The 19,387-nt window shown below is 51.2% G+C and overlaps 1 protein-coding gene across 1 annotated transcript in view; it reads right to left on the reverse strand.

The window, feature by feature from the left end:
* CCNYL1 (cyclin Y like 1) overlaps positions 1 to 16,470 on the reverse strand; it is a 58,402-nt gene extending 41,932 nt beyond the window's left edge. The window contains exons 1-2 of the mRNA XM_029069257.2: positions 16,172 to 16,470; positions 16,046 to 16,127 (exon numbers count right to left, since the gene is read on the reverse strand). Of these exons, the coding sequence (XP_028925090.1) occupies positions 16,046 to 16,127; positions 16,172 to 16,291 (202 nt within the window). The 5' untranslated portion in view covers positions 16,292 to 16,470. The remainder of the gene's footprint in view (positions 1 to 16,045; positions 16,128 to 16,171) is intronic.
* Positions 16,471 to 19,387: the final 2,917 nt, after the last annotated feature.

The following is a 19,387-nucleotide window of genomic DNA, read 5'->3' on the forward strand; positions in this document are numbered from 1 at the left end:
AGCTGCATTTCAGCCAGCCCTGCTCTTGGCCGACCTGTCCGGAGGCTTCTGGAATGCAATTAGACTTCTCCTATGCTAAGTTTTCATCTGTAGGATAAATTTGTCATTTACTGCTTAGAAATGAGGAACTGAAGCTGGAGACCTTAGTGAAAACGGTGGTAGATGCCATGACTTTGTGCCAACTGACTGTTCCCTGCCCGTGATCCCCGGACGGACTTCCAGCCTCGTGGCCTCCTCCCCCCTCCACCGCAGCCGCGGGTGGAGCAGAGGGAGGCCGCCCACACCCCCATACCAGCCACCGGCCGGGGGGAAGACCGACCTGGTGGAAGCGAGCACACGTAGATGGCACAGGGACAGCAGAACTCTAGCAGCTGTTCCAATATTGGGGTAGTTTGATATGACTAATTGGTAGATTGAGAGAACTTGCCTGTGCAAGCAGACGCACGGGCCACGTTGTGCTGCCACTTTGGTTGCTTGGGATGCCGGGCAGTTGTCCCTTTTGCCTCTGTCTCATGATCCCCGCTAAGCTGGTCTAAAAAAAAGAGCTACTCCTTACTTGATAGAGCCACGTAATAATAATAATAATAATGATGGTATCTGTTAAACGCTTACTATGTGCCAAGCACTGTTCTAAGCGCTGGGGGAGATACAAGATGATCAGGTGGTCCCACGTGGAGCTCACCGTCTTCATACCCATTTTACAGACGAGGTAAATGAGGCACAGAGAAGTCAAGCGCCTTGCCCCAAGTCACGCAGCTGACAAGTGGTGGAGCCGGGATTAGAACCCACGACCTCTGACTCCCAAGCCTGGGCTCTTTCCACTGAGCTGTGCTGCTTCTCTTATACCTTCAAGACCTTGACAGAGTGGCTGAAGCGGGAATGGCCGTACCGTGGGTTACATTTTCTCAGACTCACAGGCAATTAATTAGGTGCCAGCTCCAATATTTAAAGCCGAACCCTACAGGTACAGCTTCCACCGTAAAGGCCTCATCCCTTTTTCTTGTTCTTGACCCTAGCTGCTTTCCCGCTCCCAAACTTGTCCCTTCCCCACCGCCTCCGTCTTCTCGTTCCCCTACCACCAAATGCCCCTGTTGACCAGCACTTCCTTCCTTGGTTTGAACTTCCATCTCAGCAATGACCAGAGCGGAGGCCACGGTCATCGGGATGAAGTAGGGGAGGAAGGGAAAGATGGGATGTGCTCTTGGGTCCCCTTCTTGTCACACAAGCATTCCCGCCCCAATACGGTCCGACCACTTGAATATTATTTGCTCTTTGACAGCATGGGGAAAACTCCCAGAATTAGACAATCTCTTTCACTCTGCACATGTTTTATAGCAAAGGCTCAAGTACAGGGATACAAACTCCCCTACTAAAACGGGACGGTCAATAAAAGTAAAATAGAACTGAGAAGCAGCGTGGCCTAGTGTGAAGAACATTGGCCTGGGAGTCAGAAGACCTGGGTTCTAATTCCAGCTCCGGCACTTACTTGCTGTGTGACCTTGGGCAATCACTTCTCCACGCCCCAGTTCCCTAGTATGTAAAATGGCGATTCAGTACCTGTTTTCCTTCCAATTTCCCACGGGCGACAGGGCTAGGCCTGACCCGCCTTAGCACTTACTAATGTGCCGTGGGTAGAAAGCATTTCAATACCACAATGACTGATATTGAATCTGGTTCATCTAGAATTAGGAATGAAATGGCTTTAGTAATAGACGGAATCTCCCGCCGGGAATGATGGGTGGACCTCGTCCCGAGACTTTGGGACCAAGAACCTGCGAAGAGGAAAGGGTGCAAAAGGAGCAGGTGGTTTCTGTCCACGTTCACAAGCAGACCCGGACAAAGAAGCCCCCATCTCTCCGACTCTCTCTCTCTCTCCCTCCTGCGTCGCCTATGTGCATTTGATAGTCACCCCATCACTCGGTATTTCTGTACATATCTGTAATTTTATTGCCATTGTTCTTTTATTGCCATTGTTCTTGTCTGTCTGTCTCCTCCGATTAGACTGTAAGCCCATCAAACGGCAGGGACTGTCTCTATCTGTTACCGACTTGTTCATTCCAAGTGCTAATACAGTGCTCTGCACTGTAAGTGCAGAGTGAAGTGGAAGTAAGTGCTCAATAAATACTATTGAATGAATAAATACTATTGAATGAATAATTTATTTATATCAGTGCCGGTCTCCCCATTTGGACTGCAAGTTACTTGTGGGCAGGAAATGTGTCCATCAACTCTGTTGAACTGTACTCTCCCTGGAGTTTAGTAGTGCTCTGCACAGAGTGAGTCCTCAATAAATACCAATTTTAAAAAGCAGGTCTTTTGATTCTCAGAGCAGTGCTCTTCATACTGAACCATCAGCAGGGCCCACAGAATTGACATATGAATTATAAGAGTAATACTAATTGAATTATAAGAGTAATCCTAATACTAATTATAGGAGTAATATTTTTTCAGCTCTTATCATTGAGCCAAACACTATACTAAGCACTGGGGTAGATACGACAAAATTAAGTCCCATGTGGGGCTCGCAGTCTAAGTAGGAGGGAGAACAGGTATTATTGAGCACTTACTGCATGGACTGTACTGAACATCTGTACTAAGCAGAGTTCACTCATTCATTCAATAGCATTTATTGAGCGCTTACTGTGTGCAGTACACTATACTAATCGCTTGGAAAGTATAATACAGCAATAAAGAGAGACAATCCCCTCCCACAACTGGCTCACAATCTAGAGGGGGGAAGATAGACAGCAATACAAATAAACAGGCATATAAATATAAATAGAATTATAGATCTATAGATATACACTTAAGTGCTGTAGGGCAGGGAGGGGGGGGAAAAGCAAAGGGAACGAGTCAGGGTGATGTGGAAGGGAGTGGGAGAAGAGGAAAAGCGGGGCTTAGTCTGGGAAGGCCTCTTGGAGGAGGTGTGCCTTCAGGAGGGCTTGGGGGGAGGGGAGGGAGATGAGCAATTATCTGGCGGATTTGAGGAGGGAGGGCGTCCAGGCCAGAGGCAGGACGTGGGCCAGGCGTCGGTGGCGGGACAGATGAGATCGAGGCACGGTGAGAAGGCTAGCACCAGAGGAGCCAAGTGTGCGGGCTGGGAATGTAGAAGGAGAGAAGGGAGGTGAGGTAGGAGGGGGCGAGGTGATAGACAGCTTTAAAGCCAATACTGAGGAGTTTTTGTTCGATATGGAGGTGGAAAGGCAACCACTGGAGATTTTTGAGGCACGGGGTTTCATGCCCTGAATGTTTCTGTAGAAAGATAACCCGGGCAACGGAGTGAGTTTTGGACTGAAGTGGGGAGAGGCACGGGGTTGGCAGGTCAGAAAGGAGCCTGATGCAGTAATTTAGGCGGGATAGGATGAGTGACTGCACTAACGTGGTAGCGGTTTGGATGGAGAGGAAAGGGAGGATCTTGGCGATGTTGTGAAGGTGAGAGTGACAGGATTTGGTGATGGATTGGATATGTGGGCTGAATGAGACTGGAGTCTAGGATGACTCCAGGATTACAGGCTTGTAAAATGGGAAGGCTGGTTGTGCCGTCTACAGTGTCGGGAGAGGTCAGGAGAGGACAGGGTTAAGGAGGGGAGATAGAGAGCTCTGTTTTGGACATGTTGAATTTGAAGTGGTGGGAGGACATCCAACTAGAGATGTCCTAAAAGCAGGAGGAGATGCGAGGAGAGAGAGAGAGAGAGAGAGAGTCAGAGAGAGACAGAGAGGGAGAGAGGGAGGAAGGGAGAGAGGGAGAGAGAGAGAAAGGGAGAGAGAGAGAACGAACAGGGGAGGAGATGTGGATTTGGGTATCATCCACAAAGACAGGGTAGTTGAAGCCGAGGGAGCAAACAAGCTCTCCAAGGGAGTGAGGGTGGATGGAGAATAGAAGGGGACCAAGAACCGAATCTGAAGGCCAAAAAGGACAAACGTGAAATGGACAAGGAAGGCCTGATGTTTAGATTTCTGTCCAGCAGCGTTCAGCGGCTCGAGTGTAACAGCGAAGGAGGAGGACAGTGCAGGTGATCCGGGCGCGAGAGCAATGTAGGGATAGGGGAGCGAGTGAGTTGAATTGAGCAGAGAGGGTGGTGCTGACAGCATCTATTTGGTCATCATGAGTGGACAGACATTGTATGGAGGCTAGGTGGGGAGTGATGTGCTGAGAGAGAAGGATGAGGGTCGAGAGATTGGAGGCCTCTGTGGGGGAAAAGTACAGATTTATGAGGAGGAGTGTGGGAGAGGAGGCGAGTGAGTGGGTTGTGGTCAGAGAGAGGGATTTCAGCGTTGGTGAGGATAGAGATTGTGCAGTGGTTTGAGATGATGAGATCGAGTGTGTGTCCAAGTTGGTGGGTGTGGGGGGGGTGGGGTGGAGCAGACGGTCTGTGGAGTTGAGGAGTGATAGAAGGTGGGTGGCAGAGGGGTCACCGGGTTGGTAAATATGTTCCCTGCCCACAGGGATCATTCAATCTAGAGGGGAAGACGGACATTACATAAGTGCTGGGCGTGGGGAGAATATCCAGTGTATAAAGGGTACAGATCCAAGCACAGAGGCTACACAGAGGGGAGAGGGAGAAGGGGAAAATGAGTGCTTAGGTGAGGAAGGCCTCTTGGAGATGTGCTTTTAATAAGTATTTGAAGGCAGGGAGAGGGGTGATCAGACATATTTAAAGGGGGAGGGAGTTCTAGGCCAGAAGGAATGATATGGGGAAAGGGTCAGCAGTGAGACAGGTTGAGATTGAGGTACAGTGAGCAGGTTGGCTTTGGAGAGGGAAGCAAGTGGGCTGTTGGTGGTAGTAGGAAATCAGCTTGTTTGAGTACTTTTAAAGCCAACAAAAAGGAATTTCTGTTTCTCGTGGAAGTGGATGGGCAGTCACTGGAGGCTTGTGAGCAGTGGAGAGATGTGAACTGAACTTTTTTTTGAGAGAAATGATCTGAGCACGTGAGCGAAGCGAGGAACCAAGTGGAGAGAGACAGAGGCAGGGAGGTCAGAGAGGCGGCTGAGTCGAGATGGAAACGCTAAATGCTTGGGTTGGCGCGGCAGTAGTTTGGATGGAGAAAGAAACGAATTTTGGCGATGTTGCAAAAGTGTAACTGACAGGATTTAGTGACAGATTCAATACGTAGATTAAATTAGAAGAGTCGAGGATAACGCCAAACTTATGGACTTGTGTGACAGGGAAGACATTTACGCTGTCTACGGTGATGGGAAAGATGGGGAGCATTTTGGTGGGAAGATGAGGACTTGCACCAGGATTTGCACTTTATTCACCCCTCCCTCAGCCCCACACCACTTATGTACAAAGCCATAATTTATTTACTTTAATGACCATCTTCCCCTCTAGACTGCGCTCCCTGTGGGCAGGGAATGTGTCTACCAACTGTTAGAGTGTATTCTCCCAAGCACTTAGTACAGGGCTCTGCTTACCATTAAGCGCTTAATAAATATGATTATCAGTTCTGTTTTGGACACATTGAGAGACTGTAAAAAGGCTTTGGCCTAAAGTCTCCACACTGCAAAGTATCAACTGTAAACCCACTATTCCTCTCTATTCAAATATTCACTTAGTCACAAAATAATAATAATATTTGTTAAGGGTTCCCTATGTGCAGAAGTCCCAGACTTTGTAGAAGAGAACCATGTCAAACACGGTCCATATCCCACACAGGGCTCCCAACCTCTTCTCCCTCCATCTGTCCATTATCTTGAATTGGTCGTCCCAGTCAGACTGTGAAACCCTGACAGGGCTCACGTCTTCTGCCTCTTTACTCTACGTGCTTGGTACAATGCTCTGCAAAAGGACAGTGCTCAGCGGACACTGGTGATCGACTGAGCCTGACCAAAAGGCGGCTCCCACAATGGACGAGCTTCACGGGAATCCTTGAAAACAACCGGCGCGATGTGGGCAATGAAACCACAGTGGCCACCAAGGTGGCTCCCCGTGCAACTTCTTAATGCCCTAGCGTGTTCGAGCCTATCAGGCACTAGGTTATGGTACTTAGTATGGTTACTAAGTAACCATAACTTAGCAACTAGTGCTGCGCAAATCTCTCGCATTTAAAATCCATTCCTTCTCTCAAGGTCTCGGTCCCAGAGTCTCCGTGACTGGCCTCAGACTCGTCCCACGTCTTCAAAGGTGACTGCCAGGTGAAACTATTAGCAAAAAATTCTGTTTCCAACCGCTCGACTACTTCTGACATATTCAGGAGATGATTGGAAAGATGAATTCCCTAGGCCAGTATGACTTCAGGAAATTTTTTTGGTTGGGGGTTCTCATTAGTGCCTACAGTCCAAAGGGTTATTCTCCATCCTGATCCTCTCTGATCCCTTGGTTGGCTTCAGCACTGTGGGCCGCTCCCTCCTCCTTGAAATCCCATCAGCCAATCAATGGTATTTACTGAGAGCTTACTGTTTGCCAGAACACTGAACTAAGCTCTTGAGGGAGTACAGTACCAGAGCTGATTAAACATGCTCCCTGACCACAATGAGCTTACAGGCCTAGAGAGGTAGACAGGCATTATTATAAAGAATGATTTAATAATACAGAATTAATAGATAAGTACATAAGTAGGAGGAGCTTCAGTTTTGCTGTCAAACTATGCCACTCTTCTCTTTCTTCCTCTTATTTGCTCCTCAGTTTAGACAGTTCTTCTGTCTCTCATCCTCTTACTGTGGCACCCTACAAGGCTCTGCTCCCAACCCTTCTACTTTATATTTGTGGAATTCATCCGCTCACACGCCTTAAACTACCATCTCTCTGCAGCTGGCTTCTAAATCTCTCTCCAGCCCTGATCTGTCATCTGACCAGCAATCTCACATCTCCTCTTGGCTCCAGAACATTTCCACTTGGATGTCCTGCCAACATCTCAAACTCCTCTTCTTTTGTCATAAACTCATTATTCCAACTAACTTTCCCACTTCAGTAGACAACGTCTAGGACGGCAGCGTGGCCTAGTAGATACAGCACGGGTCTGGGAGTCGGAAGGATCTGGGTGCTGTGTGACCTTGCATAAGTCAACTTAACTTCTCTGTGCCTCAGTGCCGTCATCTGTAAATGGGGATTAAGATTGTGGGCCCCATGTGGGACCTGAACTGTGTCTAACCCGATTAGCTTGTATCTATCCCAGTGCTTACTACCTGGCACAAGGAAGGGCTTAATAAATACCATTAAAAATAAGTACCATAAAAAAAGTCACTCTTTTCCCCATAAATCCACACTTGCCGCTAACTTTCGCACTTTAGTAGACACCACCACCATCATCCTCCCCGGCCCACAGGGGCTGGGCGGGATGGGGAGGGGAGGGGAAAGCACTCCCAAGTGCTTGGTACAGTGCTCCACACCCGATGAGCACCCAAAATGATGGAATGAACTGTAAGCTCCTTGAAAGCACACGAAACGTGGGCCACTTCTTCATTCTGTATCTCCCAAGGGCTTAATACAGTGTACGGCACCACGTGGACACGTAATAAATACCCATGTTAAGGCACTTATGACGTGCCAAGAACTGTATTAAACGGTGGGGTTGACACCGGATAATTGGATCACAGACCCTGTCCCACATGGGGCTCCCAGCCAAAGTTAGAGGAGAGCAGGGACTGAATCCCCATTTTACCAATCAGGAAACTGAGGCCCAGAGAAGTGAAATAACTTGCCCCAGCTCACTCTGCAAGCAAACGGCAAAGATGGGATTAGAACCCAGGTCTTTTTCTTCCCAGGCCTGTGCTCTTTCCACTAGGCCAGGCTGATTCTGCTATTACGGCTACTTCCACCATCCCCTGGAGCTCAAAATGATGAAGTCTAACTTTCTTAACCACCCTAGAGCTCCACTTCCACAGACGGCACCACCACCTTATCTGCCTCCAAGCCCAATACAATGGGGCAATCTGGGAAAGTTACTTTGTTATGAATACTTTGGTAAATCCCCAGGTAGATACAAGATAATCAGATCTGACACAGTCCCTGTCCCACAGGAGAAGGAATGCTAACTGTTTAATATATAGCTCAAACATCTAGTTTTTTTTAGCATGTATTGAACATTTAGAGCAAGGTGTTAAGAGCTTGGGAGAGTACAATGCAACAGTTAGGAGACACAATCCCTCCCCACAACGAGTTTACACTCTGAAAGAAGAGACAGATATTAATATAAATAAGTCATTTATAATACCTAGGTGCTAAGGGGTCGAGGGTGGGGCAGATATCTAGTTCAGTGCTTTGCCCCTCCACGGGGCTCAGCAAATACTTTGCAACTGAGTGAGGCTCAGTCTCTTCAGGACCCAAACCGCTAACTTTATTTCAGTATTTCAGCCAAGATTCAACACTCCCCCACAAGACATAATAAGCACTCCCCGGCATCCTCTCTCCTCTGATTTCACAGTCCTCACCTGCTGGGATCAAGCGGGCATCTAACATCAGGATAGGATGCAAAGGTGATCATTTTTAAGTTCCCGAAGACTTCAAACAGACCAAGAAACTATCTTTTTATAATAAACTCTTTCTTTGGGATGCCTACAATCATATACCAGTCCTCACTACTCAACAGGCAGTCCTCGACTTAAGAGTTTTCGAGTTCAGATGAGTGTTACTGCCGACGTTTCTAAAGTGAGCGTTTGAGCTTTATCCATCGGGACCAAGTGTACAGAACTAGTAATAATAATGGTGTATTTGTTAGCTTTGCTGCGTGCAAAGCACTGTTCTAAGCGCTGGGGGGCATACAGGGTGATCAGGCTGTCCCACGTGGGGCTCAAAGTCTTCATCCCCATTTTCCAACTGAAGTCACTGAGGCCCAGAGAAGTGAAGTGACTTGCCCAAAGTCATAAACTGACAAGCGGCGGAGCCGGGATTAGAACCCGTGACCTCTAACTCCCGAGCCCGGGCTCTTTCCACCGAGCCACGCTGCCTCTTAGGGCACCAAATCCACTTATCTGACTATGGCCTTTCACCAGAGGGAAGACGGAGGTGTCGACGCTTCCTGGTGTCTTCACCTAGCAATAGGATCTCTCGTTCCCCTTCTACCCGAAAAGTGTTTCCTCAATCACTGGCTTTTGTGTATCCCCTCCAAATCCACTCCCGTCACCACTGTCCCCCCCCGCCCACCCACTAAACTCAGCTGGTGCCCAGTTCTTTTTTGCACCCAGTCAAGCTGACCCCTTCTCCACTGTCCCAAGCAGGAGTCCCCCTCTTCGCATCCCCGCTTGCAGTCCTGAGACTCCACCGCTGGGAATACTGAGGCAGGAGAGGAAAGAGGCCTGGAAAGAAACTGCTAGTGCCATCGTCCTCTCTATGACCGGGTCCCCGGATAGATGGTGGTTCCGGGCGCTGCAAGTAGGGGACTGGGGGGGGGGGGGCGGCTGAGGGGGAAAAGAGAGAACGTGACAACCCCCTTCCCCACCCGAGATGCTATGACTGGGGAAGGGGTCAGACTGGCAGTGAAACAATATAAAGGAAGGAGAGGAAATCTCACCCATGAACATATTTTTTGCTTTAAAAATCAGAGATCATTTATACGCAGGGATAACAGACATTGTACCATACTTTATTATAATCATCAATGGTATTTATTGAGAGGTAACTACACTGTATTAAGCACTGGGGAGAGTGAAGACACGTTCGCTTCCCACAACAGCTTACGTCTTTCTTACTATGTGACTTATATCAAGACGATACATTAATGTCATAGATTGAGTGCACATTCCTGAGTAATTTTGGTAAAAAACAAGGTATGCCTTGATCCCAGAACCAGGGATAATGGTGTTCCTATGAGAAAATGATTCTGACTCTAGATGTAGTTTCTGGGCACCATTTATGACACGAGTCCAGAAGGCGCCGGTCATTTATCCTTTTACTATTTTTATTCTATCCCCCAGAAATGACAGTCAGTTCTCCGATGCGGGAGCTGTACTCCCAAAGTCCCTCCTCCCGTAAAGGAAAAATCGTGTGTCACATATCTTGCCCGACACCTCAGCCACACACCTGTTTCTTCCAACAACACACTGCACTCTGTCGAGACAGGCATCGTCTCTCATTCAACAGGTTTTAGCGCAATGAAAACACACAGAACAGACCGTAAGTCTCTCTCTCCACCAGCTGGCCCCCCTCTTCCTCCACCCCACCCAAGGAACCCTGTCTCCTTATTGAAAAATCCGGGTCCTCTGCTCCCGGGCTGCCTTGAGCAAATGGGATTTTGGGGGGTTTAAGTAGAGGAAAGTGTCTCCAGGTCCCCTTTAATCACCGGACTTGTATGCTGTCTCGTATTTCTATTATTCAATCTCTTCTATCTGGTCTGTCGCCACTTCCCCACGAAGGACAAGGAACCTGTATCTGACGCTTACCAGAGTAATTTTCCCTGTCCCAGGCACAGTGCTCTGCACACATTAAGTGCGTAACGCGGTTACGACTAGGACCCGTAAACCAGTTCTAACATTTGGGTGAATTCTACTACTCAATATTTTTAAAACTAAGTTTAGTAATTAGCCTTTAGCGAAGGTGAAGTGAGACTCAACCGAGAAGCTTAGAGAGATAAGGTTTTACGATTCTAGAGGGGCCGAGTCTCAAAAAGTCATTTAGAAAGCACTGTAACCCAGAAGTTGCCTACCCTATTTCGAAGCTTGAAGCGTTGGTTAGAATTTTCCTTATTGAAATGCTGCTGTCCATAGGAATTTGAGAAGCTAGACAGATTTATTCAAGAGTAGGGTGACAGTCTTAATTACTTTTACTTCTCTGCAAATGAAAACGATGTAGTGTATAAATAAATCACCCTTTCCAAAAGCAAAAGGAATAACTGACGTTTATATTGTTTCAGCATTTTTAAGCCTAAAGATTGCAGTGCAGGAAATACTGCTATAGGGGAGGAGGGAGAAAGAGTTTTAAAATTTCTCGCAGTTACCAAGGTTTAAACTTAAGTGAGATCCACCCTCCACACCTGTAACAACAACAAAAGTAGACAGGTTCTGAGCAGATTTCACAAGAGACCAGTGGAAGCAGATCTTGCCGAAGTAATTATACAGTCCTAGAAGTTCTGAATTCCTATGGTTAAAAGGAAACGTTTTGTGACCGTGATCTAATGAAGGACTACTGAACAGGAAGCGACAGGGATAGAACACTATGAAAGTGGGAATTTCAAGTGTGATGAATTTCCTCTGCAAGTTTCCTTTACTGTAAATTGCTTTGGCCCAGCGATGGGTTGGCTCGATTCAATTCGTACAATCGTTTCGTTCTGCGACACCCCACCTTTTCCTTCCTTCCTTCCTTCAGTGTTAGCAGAGATTAGAAAGACCTAGCTTTGATCAATGGAACCTATTATGGAGTAAATCATGACTTCACCGTTGGAGTCCAGACATCTTATTTGACTCCTCGGTCCTGCTGTATTGCGACAGCTCGAAATCAACATTTTCGAGACAAACCTCTCGGAGAACTGAAGAGTTCCTCTGGGCGGTCACTACCGCTCTACGCCTGGTGGGACTACGGAGAAGTCCCGGATTCTTGGCAAAGCCGTGGTTCTCTCCTGAAGGGCACAAGGCTCAAACTCTATGGGGGAGTTGGGGGTGGGGAATCCTAGAAAGGGCAAAATTCCTGCATCCCAAGGGTGGGGGGAAGAGGGGAGGAGAAGAGAGGGAGAGGGAACTATCCCGGGACTCTCCACGTGGAGAAGAAAGGAAAGACTGACAGGGTAGGAGGAAGGAAAGGGTAGGCCCAGAGGGTGGGGGAAGAGTGGGGAGGAGGAGCTCCTTGCAGAAAAGGCTCCCTCCCCCAGGGCCCCTTCCCCCAACTACCCGAAAAACAGCCCCCCACTTTAGCTTCCTCACACTCTACCCCCTCATTACCCTCCTCCAAGGCTTTCCTTCAGGAGGCATTCTAGGATTCACTCCCCCAAATTATGCCATCCCATCAGCCACCTCAGAACACCCAGGCATTTAACTGTTACAGATTCTTAAATTCACATATTTAATAGCTGCTCGCCTTATAAACGACTGTCTCTATGTCATCTCTTTCCCATTATAAATCCCTCAAAGGCACGAACTATGTTTTATACTTCATGGTGTTTCCTCTAAGTGCCTGGAACTGGGCTGTGCACCCCTAAGAATTGCCAAAATAGGCATTCCCGGTAGGACACGGATGCCATTGAGATAGACTGCAACGTAACAGAGGGCTGAACTCAACTCAGCACCTTAAATCCTCTGCTTCAACTAAGTCTCCCGCGCCCCAATACCACCATCCCCTCCCTTTCCGAACGAAGCCCGCGACCTTGGTATTCTTCTTGAATCCTCAATCTCAAATCCAATCTGCTGCTAAATCCTGTTGGCTTTTCCCTCTACACTTCCGGAACCTCCTTTCCCCTCCAGACAGCCACCACCTTGTTCCAGACATTTGTCAAATCCCAGCCTGACCGTGTCGGCCTCCTCACCGGTCTCCCCGCCTCCAGCCTCTCCCCTCTCCAGCCTACGCCTTGGTTCTGCCACTCGGATCACATTTCTAGGCCGGCAAGAGGAGCAGGGTGGCCTAGTGGATAGAGCTCGGGCCTGGGAGTCGGAAGGTCACGAGTTCCAGTTTCGGCTCTACCATGTGCCTGCTATGTGCCTTTGGGCAAGTCTCTTCACTTCTTTGGGTCTCAGTAACCTCATCTCTAAAACGGGGATTGAGTCTGCGAGCCCCACGTGGGACAGGGACAGTGTCCATTCCCATTTGCTGTCTCCACCCCAACGCTTAGTACAGTGCCTAGCACCTACTAACAAATGCCACAGTCATTATTATTACCGATTCACTCTGCCCTTGGTTCTGGACCCTTTAAGCATTTGATATTCGCCCCACCCTCGACCCCACAGTACTCGTGGACACATCCGTATATTTTAACCTCCGACTTCCCCTCTAGAGTCTTAAACTCCTCATGGGCGGGGAACGTGTCTACTGACTCTGTGTTACTGTACTCTCCCGAGCACTTAGTATGGTGTTCTGCACATGGTGAGCATTCAATAAATAAAATTGATACATCTCCACTTGCCAAAAACTTCCAAAGGCTACCCACTCATCTCTACATCAAAGACAAACTGACCATTAGCTTCCAGGCAGTCCATTCACACTGTTTCTCACAATCTCACGGGGCCTCCTCCCTGACACTCCCCTCAAAGTGCTCACATCCTTTCCCTCGTTTGGAACTTTCTTCCCCTCAAACCTGCCAGGTGCCAGATTTCCCTAACTTCAAAATCCCATCTAGAAAAGGATTTCTCGGATCAATTTATCTAGTTCCTAGGTTACGTCCTTTGCGCTGTCACTGCCTTTCTGCACCATCATAGATGGCATTTTGGACCCCATTACACTTTCGTATCCATCATTCTTCATACTCTATTTGAGAACTTCCTGTCTGTAAATTATTTTATGCCTGTCTCATGCTAGATTGTAAACTCCTTTTTACATGGTCATAGATCATGCCTTCTGTATTATGCTCTCCCAAGAACTTAGTACAGTACTCTGAACTCAGAAGAGCCTTATATACTATTGATTGGACAAAGTAACCACTCTCTAGCCACGGAATTGATTATGGCATCATGTGGCTCTGTGCAGGAATGCTATTTATAGACTACTTCTATCGGAATCACCGAACTGCATCACAAAATTTGAACCAAATAGGTCATGAATACAGGATGGACAATCGAAAGGTATTTATCGAGAAACTACTGAGTTTAGGGCCTGCACTGAGTGACTCGCAGATCGCACCAGAAGGGACACACCCTATTCTCGGTTTACAAAAAAATCTGCAACTGTTTTCAAACTCACTCCAATGTTCACCGGAAAGAGTGATGGGTGAATTTTAAGCTGTCAAAAGACTGTTAAATTGGTTACCTAGGTGGTGTTAATAGGTACAAATAAAAGGTTAGATCCCCAGACGATATAAACTGCTTGAAATCAGCTTTTTCATTTTCTACCATCTTCTTGGATTTCACCAGATGCAACAGAAGCTCAGGATTATTTCAGTAGTTTGTGAACCGTCTTCCCCTTAACCCCTTTTCTCCTCAGAATCAGCGAGGGAGAGCATGACTCTTGATAACCTGGAGGTCTGTAAGAACGTAACTGGGTAGTGCATCACTGAGGACCACCTCAGCTGAACTGGAGCCGTGGCCCACTCGGATCTGAATCCCGTCTCTGACTGAGGCACGAGAACACTAGCCGGTGGGTCTTTCTTGACAGGCAACTAATATTTACGGTTGTACCACCCCCACATCCCTAATTTTTCCCTCTCCGCATCCCCAATTTTCCCTCTAGTAACCCACTTTGACCTCCTATTCCAGAATGCCGCCAAACTCTTCGAGACTACTTTTTTGGGGGCCTGCCCGACTTCTTGCTGTAACGAATTCTACTTCCTAACTGCTGCAGGAAGGAGGGCTTTCTTTGGTTGGTTTTAAACCTACCGACTTCATTTCTGCTTGTCCCCTCAGTCTGGCATTACAAGACCAAATACGAAATTAGGTGAAAAACACCCTGTCCCCAGCCTTCAGGATGACATGTTCCTTTCTCAGGCTGCAGGAGTCCTATCGTTTTCAGGCGACTTTTCTCTCTACCTGATGACACTCTTCCAACGGTGTGCGCTAACAAGAACCGAACCCAACGTTTCAGATTTGGGTGAATCGGTGTTTTCTCCGGTGGCAAAGAAGTAAGTCACCTTTTGGTAGCCTATTCAACACTGAGAGGGGACTTTTAAAAGAACACAGTCAACGGGACTCCTGCTCTCTGTCTCCTGAGTTGTGAGAGTTTTAGAGGCCTTTATCTGGTTGAAACTTGGATTCGTTTTCCTCAGGTCTCTTAAGCCTGCCCTTGGTCGCACGGACGCCCTACCCCGTTTCTACCCACGCATTGGCCTTTCTGCCCAGCATTTCAATCATTCATTTACTCAATCATCTTTATGGAGCGCTTACTCTGCGCAGAGCACTAAGCGCCTGGAATGGACAATTCGGCAACAGATAGAGCCCATCCCTGCCCAATGACGGGCTCACAGTCTCGTCGGGGGAGACGGACGGACAAAAACAACACAATCACGATAAATAGAATCAAGGGGATGTACACCTCATTAACAAAATAAATAGGGTGATCAAAATAAATACAAAGGAACACAGCCCCCGAAAGGGGATTTTTGTTTCTGACGGCACTTGTTGAGCACCTTCCGTAGGCCGGGCGCTGGGGGAGGACACAAGCTAATGGGTTTGGACAGAGTCCATGCCCCACATGGGGCTCCTGGTCTTAATGTCTATGTTCCAGATGTGGTTAAGAGAGGCTCAGGGGAGTGAAGTGACTCGCCCAGGGTCACAGAGTCAGGATTAGAACCCAGATCCACGCGATTCCCGGGGCTGGGCTCCTTCTACTAGGCCCCGCCGCTTGGCAAGGAGGTGGTTTTCCATGGCAAGGTTGCGTTTCCCCTCCCTCCACGGGGCTTCCCAAGGCTTGGGGGGGTTGGGGACCCCCTTCCTCTTCCTCCCCCACCCCCGGGGGTGTTCGGCCAGGCGGCGCAGCCCGGTCGGAAGGTCCTGGGTTCCAATCCCGCCGGTCTGCCGAGTGAGCCTGGGCCAGTCGCTTCGCTCCTCTGGGTCGAGGGGAGAGGGGGATGACGGCTGGGCGCCCCAGTGAGGACCACCCCATCACCTTGCCTCCTCCCCAGCGCTCAGAGCAGCGCTTGGCACATCGCTTAACGGAGGCCCTGGTTACGATTCCGCCCGTGCCGACCCCGCCGCGTCACCGGGCGCCGAGTCCCCTCCCCGGGCCTCAGTGACCTCATCCGCACGGGGGGAGGAGGGGGCGCCCAGCGCTTAGCACAGCGCTCAGCGGGGAGAGATCGATCAGCCGCTACCACTCTCATCATCATCAGCAGCAGCAGCAGCAGCTCCACACGTGTCAATACTGTGAGTCTTGTTTTTGTCCGTCCGTCTCCGCCGATTCGGCTGTGAGCCCGTCAGTGGGCAGGGACCGGCTCTATCCGTTGCCGATTTGTCCATCCCAAGCGCTCAGTGCAGCGAAAGGGCTCAGGAGATTGAATGGATGAGAGAAGGGGCTCCCGAGGGGGGAGGCGGCCTTACCGTCCGGGAACTCGCGGTCGCTGATGTGCTGCAGGTGGGGCCCCGGCCGGTCGCCGCCGCCGCCGCCGCCGCCGGCCTCCGCCTCCAGGCCGGCCTCCGCGCGCCCGTCCTCCCGGCGGCCCGGGCCCCGGGGACCCCCGCCGCCGCCGCCGCCGCCGCCGCTCCCGCCGCTCCCGCCGCCCCCGGGCCCCGGCTCAGCTTGGGGCTGGCGGCCGGGGACACGCAACAGGTCACCGTGTTCCCCATGGCGGCAGCGGCGCCGGGAGCGGGAGCGGGAGCGGGAGCTGACGGCCGCCCCGGGGGCAGGGCCGGGGGCTAGGCCCGGGCCCCGAGGCACATCCCCGCCCCGCAGCCCACAACCGGGCTCCGACCGACGGCGGCCCGCCCGGGGCCGGGCTCATTTAAAGGGCGGTGAGGGCGGGCGGTGAGGGCGGGCGGCGGGGCAGCGGCTCCCCTCTCCCTCTCCTTTCCCTCACGCTCCCTCTCCTTTCCTCTCCTCTCCTCCGTCGCTCGCTCTCCCGGATGAAACGGCCCGAGCGGCGGGGCCCGGACTGCCCTCCAATCAGAGCGCCGCCCGCCGTCAGCTGACCGGGCCCAGCCAATCGGAGGGACCGTCCTCCCTCCCCCTCCCCCTCCCCCCCGCCCGCCGGGGGCCCTCACGTTCCGCCTCCTTCCTTCGCTGCCTGCCAGCGCCGGCGGGCGGGCGCGCGGGCGGCGGGGGGGGGCGCGCGGGCGGGGTGGGGGGCGCGCGGGCGGGGGGCGTGGCCTGGGCGCGGCCCGTCAATCATCCCCAACGTCCCACGCCGGGCTGACGGGGCCTGACGGGGCGGCGGCCTCGCCCGGGCCTCCCCCTGCCCCTCCCCGGCCCCGACCCGGCCCGGCCCGGCCCGGCCCGGCGACGATGCCATTTGTTAAGCGCTTCCTCTGGGTTCCCGACGCTGAGGGGTTAACGGGGGATCAGGGTGCCCCGCCTGGGGCTCTCCGACTTCGTCCCCCTTTCCAGACGGGGGAACTGAGGCTCCGAGGAGTCGAGGGACTGGCCTCGTGGTCTCCCGGCTGACAACGGGGGGAGCGGGATTAGAACCCACGACCTCGAACTCCGCAGCCCGGGCTCTTGACCCCGAGCCACGCTGCTTCTCGGCGGGGTGGGCGGGCTGTTGCCGAATTGTCCACTCCAAGCGCTTAGTCCAGTGCTCTGCACGTAGTAAGCGCCCAATAAGTACTAATGAATGAATGTGGCAGCCCCCGACCTCCTCGCACCTGCCGCGTCCTCACACACCTTCTCATCCCCTCACAACTGCCCGTCCCCTCACACGTGTCCCATCACCTCATATGTGTCCCATCTCCTCACACCTGCCCCATTCCCCCACACCTGCCCGTTCCCTCACACCTGTCCCGTCCCCTCACACCTGCCCCATCCCCTCACACCTGTCCAGTCCCCTTGCACCTGCCCTGTCCCCTCACACCTACCTCATCCCCTCACACCTGCCCTGACCCCTCACACCTGTCCCGTCCCCTCACACCTGTTCCATCCCCTGACACCTGCCCCAACCCTCATACCTGTCCCAATCCCTCACACCATCCATCCTCTCACTTCTGCCCTGCCACCTCCCACCTGTCCCATGTCTCTGTCCCTACCTGCCCTCACACCTGCCCCAACCCCTCACACCATCCATCCTCTTACCTCTGCCCTGCTGCCTTACACTTGTCCCATCCCCTCACACCTGTCCTATCCCCTCATACCTGTCTCTGGCCCCTAAGCATGCTCCAAACCCTCATATCAGTTCTACCTTGGCTCTTTCCACTTTCTCCAGCCCCTGGACTCTGCCTGCCCCAGCTCCTCACACCTGCTCTGGGACCAAAGACCTGGCCTGGCCCTTACTCCTGCCTCGGTCCTCATCCCCGCCCTGGAAATTCATGCCTGCCCCGACCCCTCACACCTGTCCCAACCCTCACATTTGCTCCAACCTTTTCGCCTTCCATCACCCTCATGCCTTTCCTGGCTCTCTCACACCCGCTCCAGGCTCTCGGATGTTCCCTATCCTCTCCCATCTACCCCATCCCCTCACATCCTACTGAAAGCTCACCTCCACCAGGAGGCATTCCTGGACTAAGCCCCCCTTTTCCTCTGCTCCCGCCCCCCTTTTCCTCTGCTCCCCCTTCCCTCCCCATCACCCCTACTCCCTCTCTCTGCTCTACCCCACTCCTTGCCCCACAGCACTTGCGTATATATGTACATATTTATTATTCTATTTATTTCCTTAATGATGTGTATATATCTGTAATTCTATTTATTTATATCGATGTTATTGATGCCTGCTTACTTGCTTTGATGTCTGTCTCCCCCCTCCTAGACTGTGAGCCCGCTGTGGACAGGGATCGTCTCTCTTTGTTGCTGAATTGTACTTTCCAATGCTCTGCACAGAGAAAGTGTTCAATAAAAACGATTGGATGAATAAATCTGCCTCTTCCCATTACCTCTGACCTGACCCTCATGCTTGTCCTGCTCTCTCTCTCACCTGCCCTACCCCCTCACACCTGGCCTGGACCCTCATGTCTGTTCTGGACCAGCTCTGTTTCGGGCATCTTGGCCCCCATGAGGTTACAGGGCAGTGAGAGTGGGTGGGTAGTGTGAGCTGGGATAGAAGGAGCAGTGAGTGTGTATGTGTGTGTTTGGGGGGTCAGGGCTTAGTACAGTGCTCTGCGCATAGTAGGCGCTCAGAGAATACTATTGAATGAAAGGACTCGGGAGAGGAACAAGTCAAGGAAAGGATGTGTGGTGGAGGGAAAGCTGGGGGAGGAGGAGGAGGACAACACAGGTCAGTGGACTGTGGGGACTTGGTGACGGGGAGGGAGGGAAGGTGGGACCATCAGGAACAGGGAAGGAGGACGAGAGAAACCCGGGAACAGGATGGGATGCGACTAGATCAATCAATCAATCCATGGTATTTATTGAGTGCTTACTGTGTGCAGGGCACTGTTTTAAGCGCTTGGGAGAATACAACACAACAATATAACAGACACCTTCCCTGCCCACAACGAGCTTACAGTCTAGGGGGGGAGACAGACATTAATATATGAGTTGCGATGGAGACCAGGGGAGTAGGATGGGGGTGCAGGGGAAGGCTAGGAAGGAATGATGCTTACTTGACGTCCTCTGGCTAAACGGAGGGGTCATTCGTTGGCAGTTGAAGCGACAGTCCATGTGTTCACCCGGAAGGTCAGGGCTAACCTCCAGGCCCGCCCTGGCAGGCCAGTTTAAAGCATCCCGGACTGGCTCCCGGGAATTTCCAGGAGTGCCAGCTCCCATTCCTAACCCACTCCCCAGAGTCTCCCTTTTCC

The sequence above is a fragment of the Ornithorhynchus anatinus genome, chromosome 7, assembly GCF_004115215.2.
Source record: "Ornithorhynchus anatinus isolate Pmale09 chromosome 7, mOrnAna1.pri.v4, whole genome shotgun sequence".
Taxonomy (NCBI): Eukaryota; Metazoa; Chordata; class Mammalia; order Monotremata; family Ornithorhynchidae; genus Ornithorhynchus; species Ornithorhynchus anatinus.